At 40.6% G+C, this 19593-nt stretch overlaps 1 protein-coding gene across 2 annotated transcripts in view; it reads right to left on the reverse strand.

Moving 5' to 3' along the window:
- Nucleotides 1-18107, reverse strand: part of NETO1 (neuropilin and tolloid like 1) — a 100979-nt gene extending 82872 nt beyond the window's left edge. For both annotated transcript variants that reach the window (XM_045527339.1, XM_045527338.1), the window contains exons 1-4: nt 17380-18107; nt 15286-15339; nt 14911-15048; nt 8936-9184 (exon numbers count right to left, since the gene is read on the reverse strand). In XM_045527339.1, the coding sequence (XP_045383295.1) occupies nt 8936-9184; nt 14911-15048; nt 15286-15339; nt 17380-17407 (469 nt within the window). In that variant the 5' untranslated portion in view covers nt 17408-18107. The remainder of the gene's footprint in view (nt 1-8935; nt 9185-14910; nt 15049-15285; nt 15340-17379) is intronic.
- Nucleotides 18108-19593: the final 1486 nt, after the last annotated feature.

Consider the following 19593-nt stretch of genomic DNA (forward strand, 5'->3'; position numbering starts at 1 on the left):
AAATAAAAAAATAAAGTGGAAGCGAAAAAAAAAGGAAGGGGAAAAAGAAATTCACCACGTCCTAGCAATTTTGAAATGAGGCTGATAAATTCTACTTGTTTTCAAGGACTGGGCATAATCTTCTGTGATTCTTAACTCTACCTTCTGGGGTCAAATGCCCATTCTCTGGGCGGGGATCTTGTGCCTTCCAAATTAGCCTTCCTTTTCATGAAATGTAGCATGTGTTTCCATCTGAGTAATTATAGCAGCATATTCTTTGCCTGCACAAATTTGAAAGTTCCAACCACCCTTTTCCCCTCATCCTTTCTCTGTGAATGTGGCAGTGTTTCTGTTGATATAAAATTCTCAAGAACCATGTATATCTCCTGTGTATGTCATGAGATTCATTCCATTAGCCAAAATTTTTCTTCACAGGTCTTTCCTATGTAACCCCATCCTATTTTTGGTTTCTACTGAGATTTATGACTCACACTCCTAATCATTCCAAAAATCCTTTTAAATGAGGCTGAATACTCTCCCCTCTTGATCATTTTGGGGGATTAGCAAAAGGTTCTCCAGCTCAATTTTTTTCTCTAGGGTATGCTTTTCCAATCATATCCAAAGATCCCTTAAATTTTAATTGACAGTGAATTTCTTAAAGGTAAATATCCAAGGTAATTGCTTAAAAGTTCTGCTTTCCACATAACTCCAGGATACAATTCTACTAATCTTTCTGACTCAACATAACAAATATACCCTTCCCTTCAGTTTCCAAATATATGTTTCTCATTTTCTGCTGGGCCATCATCATTAGCACCTATAACCTTCATTATTTCTACCAATAGTCTGTTTATGACAATTTAGATATTCTTTAATGCAAGTGTTTTCTTTACCATACCCCTCCTTTCCTTGTGAGACCTCACTGGCAGTCATTAACATCCATATTTTTACTAACAGAGTGTTTAAGGCAAAGTAGACTTTCTTCTAACATGCTTCTCATAATTCTTCTAGCTTTTGCCCACTGCCTAATTTCAAAACTATTCACTCATTTTTAAGGTATTCTTTACAGCAGCATTCTGATTCTAGGAACTAAAAATCAGTATTTATTGTTGTTTCTCCAAGAAATTATCCCAGACTTAGTGGCTTTACACAACACAAATTTGTTATCTCATGGTTCTTGATGTCAGAAATCTGGAAGGGTCTCACTGGGTTAAAATAAAGACATGGCAGGACTGTGTTCCTTATTGGAAGGTCTAGAGGAGAATCCACTCCTTGCCTTTTTGAGCTACTAGAAGCTGTCCATATTATTTGACTTGTTGCCTCTTTCATCCACCTTCAAAGCCAGCAGTGATGGTTGGAGTCTTTCTTACATCACATCACCCTGACCCTGACTCTTCTGCCTCCTTGTTCCACATTGAGGGAGCCTTGTGATTACACGGGGCCCTCCCAGAAAATCCAAAATAATCTCCCTCCAATAAAGTCAGCCAATTAGCATCCCTAATACAATTCACTACTTTAACATCCCTTTGCCTTATAACCTAACATATTCATAGATTCCAGGGATCAGTACATAGATATCTGGGGGGGAGGTACATTATCTGCCTTCTAGACACATGAATTCTATCTTCTAATAGATGCTGAACTCATTGTATGGAAGCTAGGGTCTCGTAGATACTGTATTTCTACCATGTTAGCATAGTGGATCAATCGATATTTGTTGAATAAATGTAAATGGCTAATATAGTCTAGTAGAAACCAAATTATTCTGTGTATTCACTTTAAGAATATTAACGTGAGTTATACTTAATAGTTATAGTGGCATACAAATTCAAAAATAGGAAAACATTTTTGGTTAAAACAAAACACTGTGGGTTATTTTTACTATAATCCCTTGATTTATTCTGTACACAAATAAAATAAAAATAAGCCTTAATCTGTCTGCAAACTGTTATGAAAGGCAATGTTTAAGGGAATGAAAAGATGATAACATTTTCCTAGGCAAAATATAAAGGAGGTTTAAAATTTGAAAAGCATATTTTTGAATATGTAATAATAAGTTAAATGTTTGTTAGAGGTTTCTAGGAGAAGATTTTACCAAGAAGACTTAGCGACTAGAGACACCCAAGCACATAAGAATCCAAAATAGAGATAGAACATATGCATCATTTCTTTATTGTGTTTTTATCAAGTTTCTTGAGTGTTCCTCTTTTCAAATGATGCCATTTTTCTTTAGGAAAATTTAAATGAAGGCTGGATGCTGGTCATCTGAGGATGGGGTTGGATATAGAGGTGATGTCATGATTCATCAAGGCACAGCCTCTGCTAGCCCATAGCACATCTTTTTGTAAATTAGGAAATGGTCCTACTTCTGGATGTTGCCCTGATCCAGGGAATTAGCCCAGCATCTCTCAACTAAGTGTCTTTAATGTGCACAGCTGGATACTGCCGCCCTGAATAGAGGGGTGGTGAGGGAGGTGACAAGAAGTAGCTGGCATCACAGAAAAAAGTCAAAGAGACATACATATTAGGGAATAAGGAAAACCATGGTAGATCTAGAAGAAACAAACTAAAATTTTCCCGGTGAGTATTTAACATGTGAGCCACAAGTTCCAGCTAAAGAGAGCATTGTACACACAAAGACCATGTCAATAATAATAGATATTTGAGAATAACAGGAAATGAATCATGTACTTCAGGCTCAGATGGGTTGAGAAGGCAGAATTTTATAATAGAGGTAGAAGGAGAAGGGGAATACCATTGTTTCTTTGTTCTTGTGAACTGAAAGACATTTCAGACAACATGGGAAAGGTGCATTTTAAATTCATACATCAGTTAATGGTAAAATATGAGTGATATAGTATTATCCCTTAATTAAATGTCCTAATGTAACTGTACTAAAATTACTTGCAGTATGTGAAGTAATTAAAGTCATAATCTCAACACTTTGTAGAAGGTGTATCAGCACGGTGTTATATAACTGATAAACAAGCAGAAGTTTAGTACCTACACAGAGTTCACGAACCTGGGCAGCACATTTTCTCTGGATTTCTGGTTTCTTTATCTCTAAATAAAAAGGTTGAAAAAGATAAATTTCAAGGTCTCTTTCTGATCTAAAGAAAATATATGTCAATAACGGAATTATATCTGGGACCCCATGGGGTCCAATCCCAGACGAACCATATTCAAAACATACAGTCCAGCAACTAACCAATAAATGAATATAACACACCTCAGCACTTTTCTCTGCCTCTCCAGGAAACAAGATGAGGAAGACATTCTTTCTGTACAGGAAACTTCTTCAAAGCCTTTCTTCTCCTTTGCTACTGCTTTCAATATTCTCTGTACAGATGGGAGCTAATCCTGGAAATTTTCTCTCCCACTCTCAGCTTCTCTCCTGAACACCCACCTAGACCAAACAGCATCTTTGTCTCTCCCTTTATTCCTCGTGCCTTCTCCTGAGCCCTCTCCTACATAAATGAGATCAGCCAAGTCCCGGGCTGGGGGGACCGGAGTCAGGGATGGGGAATCACCTCACATGAACAGCTTTAGTACCTACTACACATTGGTAATTTTGGTAGTGACTCTCAAGTTTTTAATTTAATTTCTTGAGAAATACAACTCAAGAAAAAAAAAAATGTAATTTTGCTCCTTACATTTTCCATTTGAGAACTTTTGCTGGGGATGAAATGAGAATATTTTGAGTTAACAGCGTCAACATAATAGTTAAAAAGACAACACATACTGACCTAAATTTGTTCAATCTTTTATTTCCATGTGAAAAATATAATCAAAGTCCTTTGAATCTCAGCCTTTAAAAATTTCTATTCTCTTCTTTTGGTGCAAAATACAAACTAAAGTTGCTGAAAAAACAATAACAATTTCTTTTTCCTTATTGGAACTCTGATTATCTAGCTAAAAAATGTAGGAAGTTTTAAAATGGTTAACACTCACATATGCATTCACATTTCTGATCAAAAAAAGAAAAACATCACACTAAGTAATTAAAATAACATTAAATCCATAAGGTTATCTTACCTTAATAACATATTTAATATGCATAGAAATCTTTTAAAGGAGCTGAGTTTAAATCACTGCACTGTCATGTGTTGTTTCTATTGCCTTTGAAGTGAATCAGCATGAAGCTTGAGAGGAGGCTAGGAATTGGTCAGAAAGTCCCTAAAATACTTTGAGCTCCTCAGATGAAAGGTACTATTTAAGTACAAAGTATCATAATAATTTCAACATATTTAACAACTCCACTCACTTCAATGCCAATGCCTAACTCAGCCTCCTCACCTATTTGGTACTTTGAGGTATATTCCTTAAGTTAAACATCTCCAGTACATTGTGTGTACTTCACTTCATAAAACTAGTACAGAAAAAAACATACTCAAAAGAGGAAGATTCCATAAATGTCTCATTCTGTTTCTATAAATAGCAGAAAATCTCTCCATTAGGAAATAAAGTACAAGGCTAACAAAAGATATCCATTACTAAAGAGATTGGAAGGGTTACCTTCTCCAGGAATGGAACATCCTGAATGTTTTCTTTCTTAATACTGATTATAAAATCCCTGGGTAAGGCCATGGGACTGAGGAGTACAGTAGATAACTGTGACGTGTTTCTCCTTCTATTTTCAAGTGCAAAGAAAATTGAGGGGAGAAAGCAGCTGGCTGTAGGGAAATGTTGTACTCTGCTCAAAAGGCATTCTTAGTTTGAGTAGAAAAATTTGTGAAACATGGAAAAATGATATTCTCCTTTCTAAAAATTCATTAAAATTATCAACTGTAGTATGTTTTTATTTTTTGTCTTAAGTAATTTACTTACTCGTGTAATACCAAAAATACATATCCGTTTCAAAAATTAAAACATCACCAATGAAGTTGAGTTAATTTTTACCATATCTTCACCTTGGCCCCTGCAATTTTCATTCTCCTCCTCTGCCATCCCTTGCCTAGGGTGCCAAGGAACACTAGTCTTATGAGCTTGGTGTTCATAACGCTCCAGGATTGTTCAAATTACTTGTATCACAAAATATTTTCTGATTATTTGCTTTTCTATAATAAATTTGGCTTAAATTATTTTAAAGAAAAATGCCTTTTTAAGTGGGAAAACAACATAGTTCTATTACAGTGAATACATTCATATGTTTTTATATGTTTTCTTATTGAATTGTCTGTTATCAAATTTTCCATCATGTAATTTTTGGCATTGTCAGTGATTCTGCACTCGTCTCTCTTCTGGGAAGTGGGAGAGTGTGTGGGAGAGGAGACTTCTTAACACAGGAAGAAGAGAGGTTGTCGCTGCAGGCATCGTCCCTGAGCTGGCGCCAGAGCCCTGGGCCCCATATCCCTGCTGTAAGCGTCACTTATGCCCTTAGCAGACCCCAGAAATTGAACCAGTTGATTTCTCCCTGACTACCGCTCAATCTCAAAATCCTTTTTATGCATGCCAGACTATAATCCTAGGTGATTCATCACTGCATTGTGGATGTGGGTAAAGCCACAGCATCTAAAAATATCTGTCAGTGAACTAAAAACTGAGGGATCATCGGAATATGTCAGGAGAAAGAGAAGAGCCTCCTGAAAGCGAGTGTCTGAGGTGTCTTCTCTCTCTCTGCCCTCCTACTCGCCATGGCCAGGCATGACCTCCGGTTGGCTGGTTTCCCACATCCCTGGGAATTCGGAAGCATAACTCTTAGGAATGGCAAGAGCCAGGACATTTTTTAAAGTTCAGTAAAAAAGGAAGTCAGGGACCCAGATACTAGGACACAGAAACAATTTTGTGGATAAAAGTCTACACAGTCCGTGTGAAGATGGAAACAGGAGCTTGGAGACTGGATCTCACCTATGGTGATGTGAGATCTCAAGCTCCCTTGGAAGAAACGATCCATGTTATGGAGATGGGTCCCTAAGTCTTAGCTTGATGATATAAAACATGCGTGTTATATAGCTTCGTACTTGGATTCCATACTCACTAAACAACTTTCTGACATAATCTGCCTACCCAGGTATGTTTGCTTATAGGAAAAACTTGGCTGTGTAATTCTAAGAATTCTTATTGGAAAAGAGTGTGTGTGTGTATATAATCTATATATGAATGTGTATTTATGTATATGCATTATGTATATATGAATCTTCAGTCCTGCTAGGATGGCAAAAGTGATTCATTTCTAAGAGATGTGTATGCTCTCAATGTGTTGACATCAAGTTTCTGAGACTATAAAATTAAATCTAGATTCCAGATTGTGGTAAATTCATAAAAATAGTAAAGACCACCTGGCCTTTGCTGCTGCTATTTGTGCTTTGACATATTTTATGAATGCCATCAGAAATAACTATAACCCTCACCTGGAAGTCCAAGCCCATTTAAACTAACTAACTTTCCTAAACTAAGGACAAGTAAGATGCTATAGGTATTAATTTTGTGTATCTACTCCAAAAAATCAGGGGAAAAAGGGTTATAATTTTTTAAAAAATCTATCTGGGACACTTGTTCTCTTAATTTCCTATACCACGTCTCCTTTTCTGTGAAAGAATGCATAATCAAATTAATAAAGATAATAGCTATCAATGGTTGAAACCTTACAGGCACTCAAAAATTCCATAAATATGCATTGGTTGACTTAACTTTCAAACAATTCTGTGAAGTCGTCAATATTATCCTTATTTTACAGTTAAAAATATGGAAGGAAAGAATGTTAAAAACTATGCCCAAAGTTTATAGCATGCAAGGAAAAGAAGCCAGAACTGGAAGCCAGATCTGGTTCCAAAGCCAGTGCCCATCCCAGCTGTCCTGGAGACCAGGAGTCTGAGATGACCTGTTAGGAGACGTTCATCACCAATGTGAGTCCACTCGGGTGCCCTGGCAATTCCAGCAATGCTTTACGACATACATCATTAAGCTGACTTGAGAAACTCTTCCACCAACAATCTCTCCCGGTCACCACTTGAATCATACCACCAAATAAAAATTAAGCCAAAATGACAATTTCAGCCTGGCTCCAGATTCCATAAATGCAGTCTAAATTATCACTATTCCTTTCCCACTTCCGATTTCAATAACTAATTGGCTTCTTCAGTACTGCCCCTTTATGGAATAAGTTGTACATTGTTCTGCCACTCAGACAGTGGCCTCAGGCCATAGAATGCCAACTTTTGGTTCATGGAAGTTTTACAAGTCTCCTTCTTATGGTCCTGTTTTTTCCTCATAGGCCAAGTTTCCCTGCAGGCTTCACCCTAGTTGATCTCAGTGTAAACTGGAGCCTCAGCCCATCCTTAACTCATCCTAATTTCATGGAACCATATCCTCAAGTTGGCTTCTGATTCACTTGTGCCTTGAAACGAAACTTTCTCCTTCTATAGATGAAGTATGGTGCATAAACAAAGAGCAAAGAACAACATCCAGGAAAAAGAAAAGGCTTTCGAAACCTAGAAGATCAGATTGAGTACCACCATCTGTCATCCAAGAAGATCTAGACAAATGGATAGCATTGCTTATGTTGATAAAGTACGTTAGTTGACCCTACATTCTTTATGAAACCACAATTTTAAAGCCTAGACATTATTTTCATGATCACCAAACACAGAATTAAAATATAATGTATAAAATCCTGTATCATGCCGTGTTCCACTGTCTCTAGCTCCAGATTATATTCAAAATTATCAGTTAAGAACGAATACAGACATTTTCATTTACAACTCTAGCACTAATAATCTGACAGTTAAACAAGCTAATGCTTGTACTTATTTGGAGTACCTCAAATTAGTTTGGTCCTGGCACATGAAATACCCATGATTTCTGTGAGTAATACAATATTACCAAAGCATAATTAAAATCACAATCTCTCAGTGATATTATAAAAACATTCCTAATTCTTAAGATTAATGCATATGATCCAGTTAATATCTGATTAATTTAACACACATCATGATGTCATAATGAAAGTCATCATTAATCTTATATTAATCATTTTTAAAATTTTAGTTTTTTAACTGAGCATCAAAAGCCCTATTTAGATGTTATGTCTGTAAAATGGAATAGAAATTTCAACAAATTTTACATATATTTCAAATTCTTATATTACATGTTATAACCTAAATAAAACAATACATACCGACCAAAAATATGTATTTATATATAAATAGTGGGCTTTAAGTAATTTGAATCATTTTTTCCATTTAAAATAATAACTTCACTTCATCAAATCTCAAATTGATGAATATGATGCTTTTGCAGTTTAAAACTGTGATAACCAATTTTTATCGCAATGAATGATAACTTCATAAAGTGAGCCAGTCAACGTCACAGACCAGTTTTATTATTAGCAGGTTAAAAGCAAAATTGACATAGATGCATAATTTTATAATTGCACATAATGTCTGCAAGACCTTGCAAATGAATACTTGGTTACTACAGGTCTCAGTTTTCCTTTCATCAAAACTCTTAGGAATTTGTATTTCTAAAGAGAGATCAGACTACTTTGTAGTAGAATCTATTTGCTTTAAAAATGATAATTTTCAGAACAAATGACCTTTTTATTCAAGTTCTCCAAAGATCATTTTGACTGATATATTTTATAATACTGAAATTGCCTTTTCAAGTTTACTGGGATCCAATGTATAGTTAGTTACCTCATTACAGACTGTCTCTCAGCTTGCACATTCAGCATAATAGAAGTCCATTTAATTAACTGTGTTACTGATAACCATGGAGGCCTCTAAGTCACTACCCTTTACCTCTAGTGTAGGCTATGTTTCAAGGAAAATATATTTTCCTTTTAGAATTCATGAAGTGAAAAGGGAGCACACTGTAGGTTTGATTTTAAACAGAACTTGAAAATTCTTTGAAAAGTTACAATGATGTCCTACAAAAGATTTTGTACCATAAAGATAGAAAACAGGGAGAAAAAGGCACAGATTTAGAAAAAAAAGAAAAAGAAAAAGCCCTTACTTACCAGGTGTGAAATTGTATCGAGCTGAAAATCCCATAGATTCCAGCTCCCCATCAGCAAAAAATTTAATCCATAGAAATCTTCCACTGGATTTTATCACAGGTGGATTTTGTTGTCCACAGAAACGTCCAATTATTGGAGAAAAGCCAAAAGGTCCATCTCGAACTTCAATATGATCAAATTTGCACTCCCAAGACGGTTCAATAGAGTACTTTTCATCAAAGTAAAGTTCAATGCACTGTCTTGGGGCAGCTGTGAAAAAGAAAGACTTTTTAAGATTATGCCTGAGAGGCCATTTCTTAAATCTTTAGGTTGATTTTACTGATTTTATTTCAGATTCTATTTGTACGCCTATCAAACTTTGCAGATGATACGCACGGAAATACAAAGAAAGCATATGGTACCTGCTATTCTAAGGGATAACATTTTTATAAAAATGTCTATGAGGTGAACCTAAAACAGATGATGTTGCACAAAATATTATCCTGATATAAAACGACCGCTTTGATGTCTAACGCAGAACTAACAACTCACAATATGTTTGTGAAAGGCTGCCAACTCAGGTTTAGAAGTTCAAGTTCAAGTTCTGAGTCTTTTCTTATATTTTATGGGATACCCAGATTTCAGATCAGAAACCACTTGGGAATTGTTCAGCATAAAGTTGTACAACCACCCCAGGAATCCCAGTCAGTTGTCTTGATTACATCCAAGTGCAAATCCAAGGATATTAAGAGCAATTTGTGGAGAATGCAGATCTGATCACATCACTCTCAGGTTTAAACCTTTGCAATGCACGTGGCATATATTATCCTTAAAGATATTCTGCTTCCAGGGTCCTTCACCTCACAGACAACCCAAGCTCAGACCATGTCAACAAGCCATGTTGTCTAAGGCAGGATGTTCTTTCAAGCTTTTATGTATGTTCCTATTTTTTTTTTTTAAGACTGGTCAAATGCAGTAGTGAGAAGGGGGGAAGGAGTAGAACAAGGAATTTGACCTGTAACCGACTGTGAGCAATTAATGGGCTGTGAACTCTGTCTTTAGATCAGCCCATATTTTCCCACTTTCTTGAATATCAATATAAGTACAATTTAACTCTTCTTTTTCCACCTCCTCTTTAAATTATTCATGAAAGATAAAAACCATATCTTATTCACCTTCTTTTCTCAGCACTTAGTACTTGTCATTAAGAATTTCCCCAAAAATATTTTTGAGCAAATTATGAATAAGTTTATTTGCATAGGTGTCTTTACAGCCCTCTAAAGAATCATAGAAGAGGCGTACGGGGCCAGCAACCCCACACACCACCACACGAATGCACTTGTTCATGCTCTTCCATTCTTCCCCTCTCATACCCAAAGCAGCCCAAAATTCTGGCACTCCAGACCTACATTTGGCCAGCTTACTCCAGAATGGCTGTAACATTTGTTGAAATACCAACACACATTTATCCTAGTTAGTAAGCAGCTGTTGCCTGGAGCCCTCTGAGTGCTTTCCTGCGATGTGGTGCTCTTCAGGGACTGAGCCCCTCCACACACTTGAAAGTTAAGAGTCAGCACAGCAGAGCCTGCTCCCCGTGCGATCAACAACCACTCTGGATGGTCTGCCCCTGTCTCACAGGTTCTTAAATACATATTGAATATGGCCCTTGATGACTTAAAAAGTCAATACTTGTATGCATAGATGTCAGAAAATTATGCAAAATTGAGATACATAGTGACTTGGAAATTAGAGACTTACAGAATAAAATATAACCTTGATGCTCTCCAAATATAAAATTAAAGATCCATAGGTTAAAAGTCCATTCATGTTACAAGATTATTTTTTAATTTATAAAAATGTTTCTGACTCTTTTCACATCAAAAAGAGACCTTTATAACTTTTTCAAGAAAAAACGGGCATACTCTTATCCATGATTAATATATATCACAAAGGTAAACAAATATAGTATCCACAATAATGATAGCTTTCAGGGAGTTTCAATGAATTTTTTGAAATCTGCAAATTTGAAAGTAGCCTAAGAAACTACCTGAAAAACTGTATTTTTCCTCTAAAGCATGAACCTAAAAACAAAAGGAAAATGCTTAAAGAACTGGACCCATTTATGTATAAGCATTAAATACATCATTTGTATGCTTTACTATCCTATAGCATATATCCCCCTGTTTATCTCCTTTTCGATAAGTCAGTATCAAAATTTGTGAGGAAACAAATCATTTATGATTGTGGGATAATTCTTTTACATGTAAATAATGTACGTCTAGAGAAAGGTAAAGCAATGAGAACAGCCCTTGCTAATTTACTTAGAAATCTATCTATCGTCTACTGACAGATGCCTACCTGTTTCCTCTATTAGGAAATACATGACTATCTAACATGAATTAATTTATTCATACCTTCATTTTTTTTTTCATCATCCCTTACATTCTGTCCAACATGGATGAACAAATCTTTCAAAGTTCCTTTGGGAGAAATGCTATCATTATGGCTTTTGGTAGACCACATCATATGTGGATGATTCATTTTCCTTTGGTCCAACACGTTGAAGTTAATGACACCCATCCACCCACAAATGAACCCCACTAGCTGAGTTTTAGTAGGTAGTGAAATAACTTTTTTAACGTAAGCATGCCATATAGTTCTAGTTGTAGACAAAAAATGAATGTTTATGGCACATGTAAACCATTTGAAGCTATCTAGTTCCAGATCCCTAAAGTTACATTTTCTTCACCTTCAAATCTCTCAGCTCACAGCCGCCTTTCACATTAACACTTCCTCTAGGTTATCTTGGATCTAAAACCGAGGCTCCTTTAAGAGAGGTTTCATCCTCTGAGAATCTTTAGACACTTCTTGGAAGGTAGGAACTTTCACCTGAATAGTGCACATGTATACAGAATATGTCCTTCAATTTGAGGGAGTTTTAGACCACCTGAAACTCATAAAGGGACTCCCCTTTTCATTTCTGAGACCTCACCTGTATTCTTTACCATAATTTGTCACATCTCTAGAAACCTGACCTATTATTTATACGCTTCTCTTGTATTTTAAATTTACCTTTTCCTACAGAATAGAGTATCTGTTTAAGAACTAAAAATATACAGTTTGCCCCATGAAAAGAAGAAAATCCAGAAAAAATGAAAGTAATTGCCTTTCTACCATGGGTTCCATCATCTGCCAAGCTCCGGCACCCACCAGCAGCCTCACTGCTCCATGCACTGGGAACTGGCTTCACCCACCATGATGTCAACAAGAGTACTCATTTAAAGTTACTAACAGACTCCTAATTGCCTCATGTAATGGATGCATTTCAGTTTTTAACTTGTTTTTCTATGCTATGAAAACTTTGACAGCAAACTTCTGCTTTTGAAATTCCATGCACTGTAGTTGCTGTGGCACCTTTCACCTGAATCCTCCTGCCCAACTCTCTGGCTTCTCCTTCTCAGTCCATTACTTTTCTCCTTACTCTCTTACATGTTATTTTCCAGAAGTCTAGTCTATGTCCTCTTTCGTCTCAGTTTAGAACAAGTACACTGGATGCCCCTGGCATCCCCATGGAGTGCTGTGACAGTATAATGATGCCTGAGGCTCCATCGAAGACCAATTAAATCAGAATTCCTGGGCACAGGCCCAGGCATCTGCATTTTTCAAAAGTTGAAAACAGTGCTCCCAATACTCTCTTTAGATAATTTTATTAACATATTGTCATATCTTAATATGATAACATAATCATATTAAAACCTCAGCAACAATCCCTATATTTATGAGACATACACATACACTCTAACTGACACACATATATATATTTTTTCAACACAAATCTCTCTACCAAACTAAAGAGCCATATATCCAATCTCTTTACGAGGCATCTCCATAAACAGCAAAATTTAACACATTACTTTTTCTTTAAATTCTCTTTTTCCACCTGCATTTCTTTCCTGGCATGACAATTCCATCTAACAAGCCACCAAATGAAAAGCCTTAGGATTCCCTGTTCTCTCATCTTCACAGGCAGCCATTCATGATTCAGTTTCTTAAATACATCCCATTTCTGTCGTTTAGTCCATCACTGATGCTGCTTCTTTAGTTCAGGTTTTTACTGTGATTTACTCAGCCGTTTGCAGTAGTTTCTTAGTGTATGTTATTTTCCTTCAGTTACTTCCTCACTGAAATATCACATTACTTTTCTACTTAAATTATTTCAATGGTACCTCACTGTCCATAACGTAATGTCCAGACTTGCATGGGGTAGGCAGATGGAACGCCAGGTACTCCCTTTTCTGAGACTGCCTACCTCTTTTGCCTCCTCTCCCGTTCTCACACGATGCAGTAGCTCTAGAATCCTACATGTAGGTCCCAAACCACACTGTATCTCTGAACTTCTGCATATGCTGTTCCGTGAAGGTGAGCACCTCTTCCTCCCTGTGGTGTCCTCTTTGCTAGCCTTGTTCCAACCACACTATGCTAATCTTGGGGCTCCTTTACATTGTTTACTGAAACAGGAATGGTCCCCAGAACATGTTGTACGTCCCACAAGGCAAGTATCAATTTCCTTTTCTATTACTCATAAGAGGAAGTAAAACTGCCAGACTTTAGTTATATTCAGCGTTATCCTTTTAATATCAGAGCTTATCATTTTACCTTCTTATAGCATGGTGTATCTTCCCTAAAAGTCAACTGCAACACAAGGGGAGGGAGAAAAGATATTTCACCCCAAAATTACAAAAACGTAAAAGAATAATTTATAAAGATACTTAAAATCAGTTAAACAGAAAGTCTGCTTCTTTGAAATATCTATCAAATAGAGATGTTCATGATTTATAAGTAGATACAGAGCACACATAGCTTTTTCATTCAGGTAGCTTTGTCTGTACACGTGTGTGTGTGTGTGTGTGTGTGTGTGTGTGTTGGTGGAGCATTTGCAAGTATTAGTCAATAAGATACTAACACTTAAAATACTAAAAGCTCTGGCCAGGCATGGTGGCTCACGCCTGTAATCCTAGCACTGTGGGAGGCCGAGGCGGGAAGATTACTTGAGATCAGGAGTTCGAGACCAGCCTGAGCAAGAGAGAGACTCCATCTCTACTAAAAGTAAAAAGAAATTAGCCAGACAACTAAAAATAGAAAAAAATTAGCCGGTCGTGGTGGCGCATGCCTGTAGCCCTAGCTACTCAGGAGGCTGAGGCAAGGGGATCGCTTGAGCCCAGGATTTTGAGGTTGTTGTGGGCTAGGCTGACCCCATAACACTCTAGCCAGGGCAACAGAGCAAGACTCTGTCTCAAAAAACAAACAAACAAAAAAAAACACTTCTATCACTAGATGAAATGTTCATATATTTTACAAAACTGCACTTCATACAGAGCTGTCCACGAGGTCTCTTTTTCAGCACTGTCTATCCTTCAAGTTGGGAACAAATGATGAAAGAAAGCATCATAATTTAGATAATTTGGAATCCTGACTTTGACTTTAAAATGTGATAATGTCACTTGGTAGCACCAGATAAGGTAACTGGCTTTCAGACTGATGTTTAGAAAATGTGATTATAGATTCATCTTTGACATTAATGTGTTTTTTGTGCTTTATAATGTCAAAGAAAATAGTAACAAGTGTATAGGTTATTCTAATAATTGTTAAACTAAAAAAATACTAGTTTCTCAAACTGTTACACATTAGGTAATATGTTAACTTTGAATCCACTCTCTTACTTTGGAACTCTAAATCAATTAAATCCACTGCAAAATAAACTCTGAAGTTGTTGATTTGTTTTTATTTCCCAGAATTTGCTTGTTCATAACCCATTACTAATAATTTCGATAATTAGGCTGATTCCAGACTTCACAGTTGGTTCACCCAGAGATGTTTATATGCACAATCTTCAAAATCAATTTTGTAATGTATATATGCATATTGTCCATCCAAAGCATAAGGATGGCCAGGTTTTGGCACAGTATTCTCTCTAGCTCTGGCACTCTCTCCCCTACCTTCTATGATGTAGATGCACTCCCGGTCAGGGGGGTACTTGCTGGGATAGTTGGGAGAGGTAAAGATCCCTCCCTCTGCATGTTTTGTCCAAGTTCCACACTGCACTGATTTCTGTGTTTCTGAGGTGGTTTGCTTTTCTGTAAAAGAAAAAGAAATTAAAAAGAGCCATCATCCAATTTTCTACAATACTAAAAATAGGACATTCTTATAATATCCATTAGTAAATTAATTTCTAAATGTTGTCTTACTCAACACCAATCAATTATACACACTATAAAAGATTCAGATATTCTGGAATATTAAGATTATGAAGAATATAGAAAAATACAAAATAATTGGAGGTATTCCACTAGCATTTTTCTAAAGAAACACACCTGTTCCTTTCTTGGTTGCCCCAGACAAATGGAGGATGATTAAACTTGCTACAACTGAAACAGAAAATAAAAATTAGAGAGAATATATACTGAAATGATCAAATTCTGTACAAATATAACATAATTTAAAGATAAAATAGTATCAAAGCAGAATAATTTTATCATTGACAACTGGTATATATTGACACAGAATTTGCAAAATCTTATTCAAAATGTAGAAATCAGGAAAACCTGGGACTCCCTTCAGGAAGTAACACCAGTTAAGAATGGATGAAACCCAAACTCCTAAGGCAAATACATACTTCAAAACTAAGAGGCAACATGGGAATCTACCAATGTCACACACATTAGAGTGGGATTTCGGGACCCACACTGTTTCTAAACTATCCTTTGTGGATGGCTTTACCAGCATCTCTAAGGGAAGAGAGGAAGGTAGCAGGTAAAGGATGAAGGGAAAGTCCAATAATGAGCCAGGGCTCCATGGTTGATCCTAACACATGGGCAGTGTGGTAGTATTTTAGAAAATAAATACTCAGGCAAATCCTACTGACCGTGGGGGAGGGGTAACAAGAGAAAAACAGATTAATGTGGATTGTAGGCATTAACCAGCATTATTAAAATGTTTCTTATAAAAATGTACTGAGCTACCAATAACCCCTCTCCTTGGCTGTTTCTAAGCTGTGAAATTAATCTCTTTTAATCTTGATTTAATATAGTTATTCAGAAATAGATTATAATTTTGCCAAAGGTGATTTCTATAAGCATTATATTGGGTCAGTTTTTTTCAGTATCAAAAAGAGACTCTGATCTGTAACTACACAGTAAATGTACAAGGCCATTATAACCTGAACTTCTGTTTCACTTCCATATTCTTGATTTACTCAACATGTATACCAAACCTAAAACTAACGAAGTATATTAAAGTAATCCTGTCTTCATAATTTCTGATTTTTCCTCATCTATTTTGTTATATATTTTGTTGCCTAATTACATAAAAGATCTATGTTTTCATATTTCCACTTAAAATGAATTTGAGGGAAGGGGGGCATAATTCACAATTATTTCCTGAACTAAAGCTCATTACAGAAGCTTATAAAACATTATTCTAAGAAAAGTATCTGAGTCTTGGTAATAATATTTAAGAAATTATCAAGTATATTACTTAATACTCTAGCCAGTCATCTGCTTTTTAGATTGAAACATTGGTTGTTGTTATTGTCTGTGTGTGTTTAAATAGAAAAAAAATCATTTTAACTTGCCATGATTCTACTCTCTCTCTCTCTCTCTCACACACACACACCCCACACAGGTATACATCCGTCAGTATTAGGTTGTATATTTGGTATTTTTTTCCCTATACTTTTTCTGTTTTGATGAAATCATATCAGGGAACATGGACTGTGTTTAACTCGTCAGGAAAGCCGGGTCTTTTAACTGCGTCGCACAGGATTGACACTTTAATCCTTGCTTTATAATGTTAAATTTCCACCTCGTATTTTCTTGCATTGTCTTTTACTAGATGACTTTTGATGCTATTTTCCTCACATTCCTTCCCACTTCGACACTCCCGTTACCACAGACCTATAAAGCAACATCAGGGGTCTCGTGGGCAGAACAGAGTTGGGGGCGACCCTTGCCCTTCCCGCTCGCACTGGGTTCCAGCGTAGCCTGAACTACCCGCTGTAGTGGGAATATGGGCTCGCTTAGCCCCAGAAGCCCCTGAAAGCGGAATGTTGCTTCTGGTCCCACAAAGTATCAGCCCCGCTTTCTGTCTCTTTGCACCTGCGCCCTCGCTTGGGCCCCCAGCCTCCCGCACGTGTCCATCCCTGACCCGCACGCCGTTCTCGACCCCAGGGGGGTGCCAGCCTCGGGACAGGCGGTTTTCCCCGGCAGAGCCGAGGACGGAGCGGGACCGACCGCGCCGCCCCCGCGCCCGGGTCTGTTATGCTGCAATACAGAAAGTTTACATCTGCCCCACGACTCGCCGGGACTGCGGGTCCGGCTGGAGCGCGGTGGCGCGAGGCTTTTCCCTGCGCGTCTGGCCGAGAGGGAGGGGACGGAGGGGTGGCACCGCGCGGCGGGAACAGTACTCACTGTGGAACAAACTGCGTCCATAGATCATGTCTGTGCGTTACACCAGAGGCTCCGAGCTCCACTAATTCCATTTAGAGACGGGAAGACTTCCAGTGGCGGGGGACAGGATGGAGTCGAGAGATTTTAAATATGCAAACCAAGAACAACATAAAGGGGGGACAGAGAGAGAGAGGGAGGGAAGAGCGAGAGCCGAGCCCACACCGCAGCCGGGTCCGAGCCGGCCGGTCCTCCGCGCCCGCTGGCTCTCGCGCTCGCTCGCCCTGTCACCGCCACGCAGCCAGCATCCCCACCATGACGCTCGCATCACACCCGGACGCCGGCCGCCACCATCAGCACGGCCGCGGCGGCTGCCTCCTCCCTTGCATCACCGCCGCCGCCGCAGCTGGCAGCAGGACGCGGCGGGCAGTCGGCGGCGGGCGGCGGGGGCGCGGGGCGAGCCCCGGGGCGCCCCGGGCCGGGGCCGGGGCCGGGGCCGGGCGGCGGGCGGAGCGAGGCGGGGGCCAGTCCAGACCGACGGCAGCGACGGAGCGGGCGGCGGCGGCTGGGGCTCGCTCAGTCCCCAGCCTCATACACGACGAGCAGCAGGTCGGAGCAGCCTCTCCGCGAGGATGTCCAGCAGCAGCTCTCCTCGCTCCAGCCCTTGGGGATCTCCCGCTGAGGCATTGGAGGCAGGAGGAAGGGGTCCGTCATCGGCTCGCCAGGCTCCGCGCCACCCCTGCGATCTTGCGGAGAGAGGAGCGGGCGGGTGGGCGTCTGGGAGGAGGGCTGGAGGGCGGCGGCGGGGAACGCGGGTGGCGAAGGGGGCGGGGAAGGGAGGGAGGAGGAAGGAGCAGGAAGATGGCAGAGTTACCAAGTGGGCGCCTTAGTCATGGCCTTAGCGGCGCGACCCTCCTGGAAGCCCGGAGCGGGGGAGGACTCGCGCAGCTCCGCGCGGCCGGCGCCCCCGGGGCTGGAGCGCGGCGGAATGGGGAGGCGGCGGCAAGGACATCGCACCCGCCCGGGTCCTGGGGGGAGCGGAGGGGGAGGGGGTGAGGACCGCTCCGGGATCAGTCACTCGGCCAGTCTGGGGCTCAGGGGCGAGGATGGAGCAGACGAATCCGGAGCTGGATCTTCGTGCCGGATCAAAGGCGTGGAGGGGGGAGGGGCCATCATGTGAAAATCCCTTTCGGGGTTTGGTTTTTCACTTTTTAAGGGTTAGAGATAGCGAGCGAGCTGCCTCCCACCCCTACAAGCCAAGTCTAAAGCAAGTGGGAGCGTTCCAGCCCCCGTCCTCTCTGGGATGGCGGCTTTACCGTTCGCCCCAGTCTGGGAGTCGAGGCAGGGCGCGCGCCCGAGGAAAAGGCAGCAGTAAAAGTTTCGCGGTTAACCGCGGGGCCTGATGCAGAGGTCGCCACCACCAAATTGTTCCTGCCAAGACGCGGGCTTCTTCCAATCTGCCCCCCCACAAGGTATTTAAACCGCTCCAAGGCATTCACGGATCACCCCCAGCCCACCCCAACATCCACGTCCACGCGCGCTAAACTCGGGGAGAAAGGAGTTGCTGAGGAAACGCCACCGGAAGAGCCCCAGCTTGTAAAACGCTAATAACTGAATACGAAATCCCAGTGAACACGAGGCAGCGCCGCGCAGGGCCGGGGCGCGCGAGTGGGGAGTCCCTCCCTGGGCGCTGCAGCAGCACCTCCTCCCCTCCCAGCTCCGTCCCGCCCTCCCCGGCCTCTGCGGACTCTGCCCGCGCGGGCAACGGCCGCGCCAGCCGGACCGCGGGGCCACGCACAGGCCACCGCACGGGGGGTCTGGGAGCCTCGGGGGGCTCAGCCGCGGACCCCGCGCCTCGCGCGCCACAACTGGGACTGGCGCTCCGCTTAGGGATGATGGCGGTGGAAAGGTGGGACGAACTAAGGCAGGCAGACGGGAGCCACGCGCCGTGCTGTAACGCCTGGGGTGGCTTCGAAAGGCCGACAAGAAGGGAAAGGGCCCTGAGAGGAGACAGGGGAGCACTGGGAGCTGGGGCGCCGCGCCGGGTGCCCTACCCGGCCTTCACTTCCCGACACCTGCTGCTGCCGCTGCGGCACCGGGACGCCCACGTGGGGCTGTGGGCTCTCGCCGCGGTCCTGCCCACACTGTCCCCGTCACAGAGGCCGGGGAGGTCTCCTGGCATTAAGTTGGGATGAGGGATAATGACCCAGACCTGGTCGCAACCTCGGAGACTCCTTC

Source organism: Lemur catta, chromosome 16 (genome assembly GCF_020740605.2).
Source record: "Lemur catta isolate mLemCat1 chromosome 16, mLemCat1.pri, whole genome shotgun sequence".
NCBI classification, from domain to species: Eukaryota; Metazoa; Chordata; class Mammalia; order Primates; family Lemuridae; genus Lemur; species Lemur catta.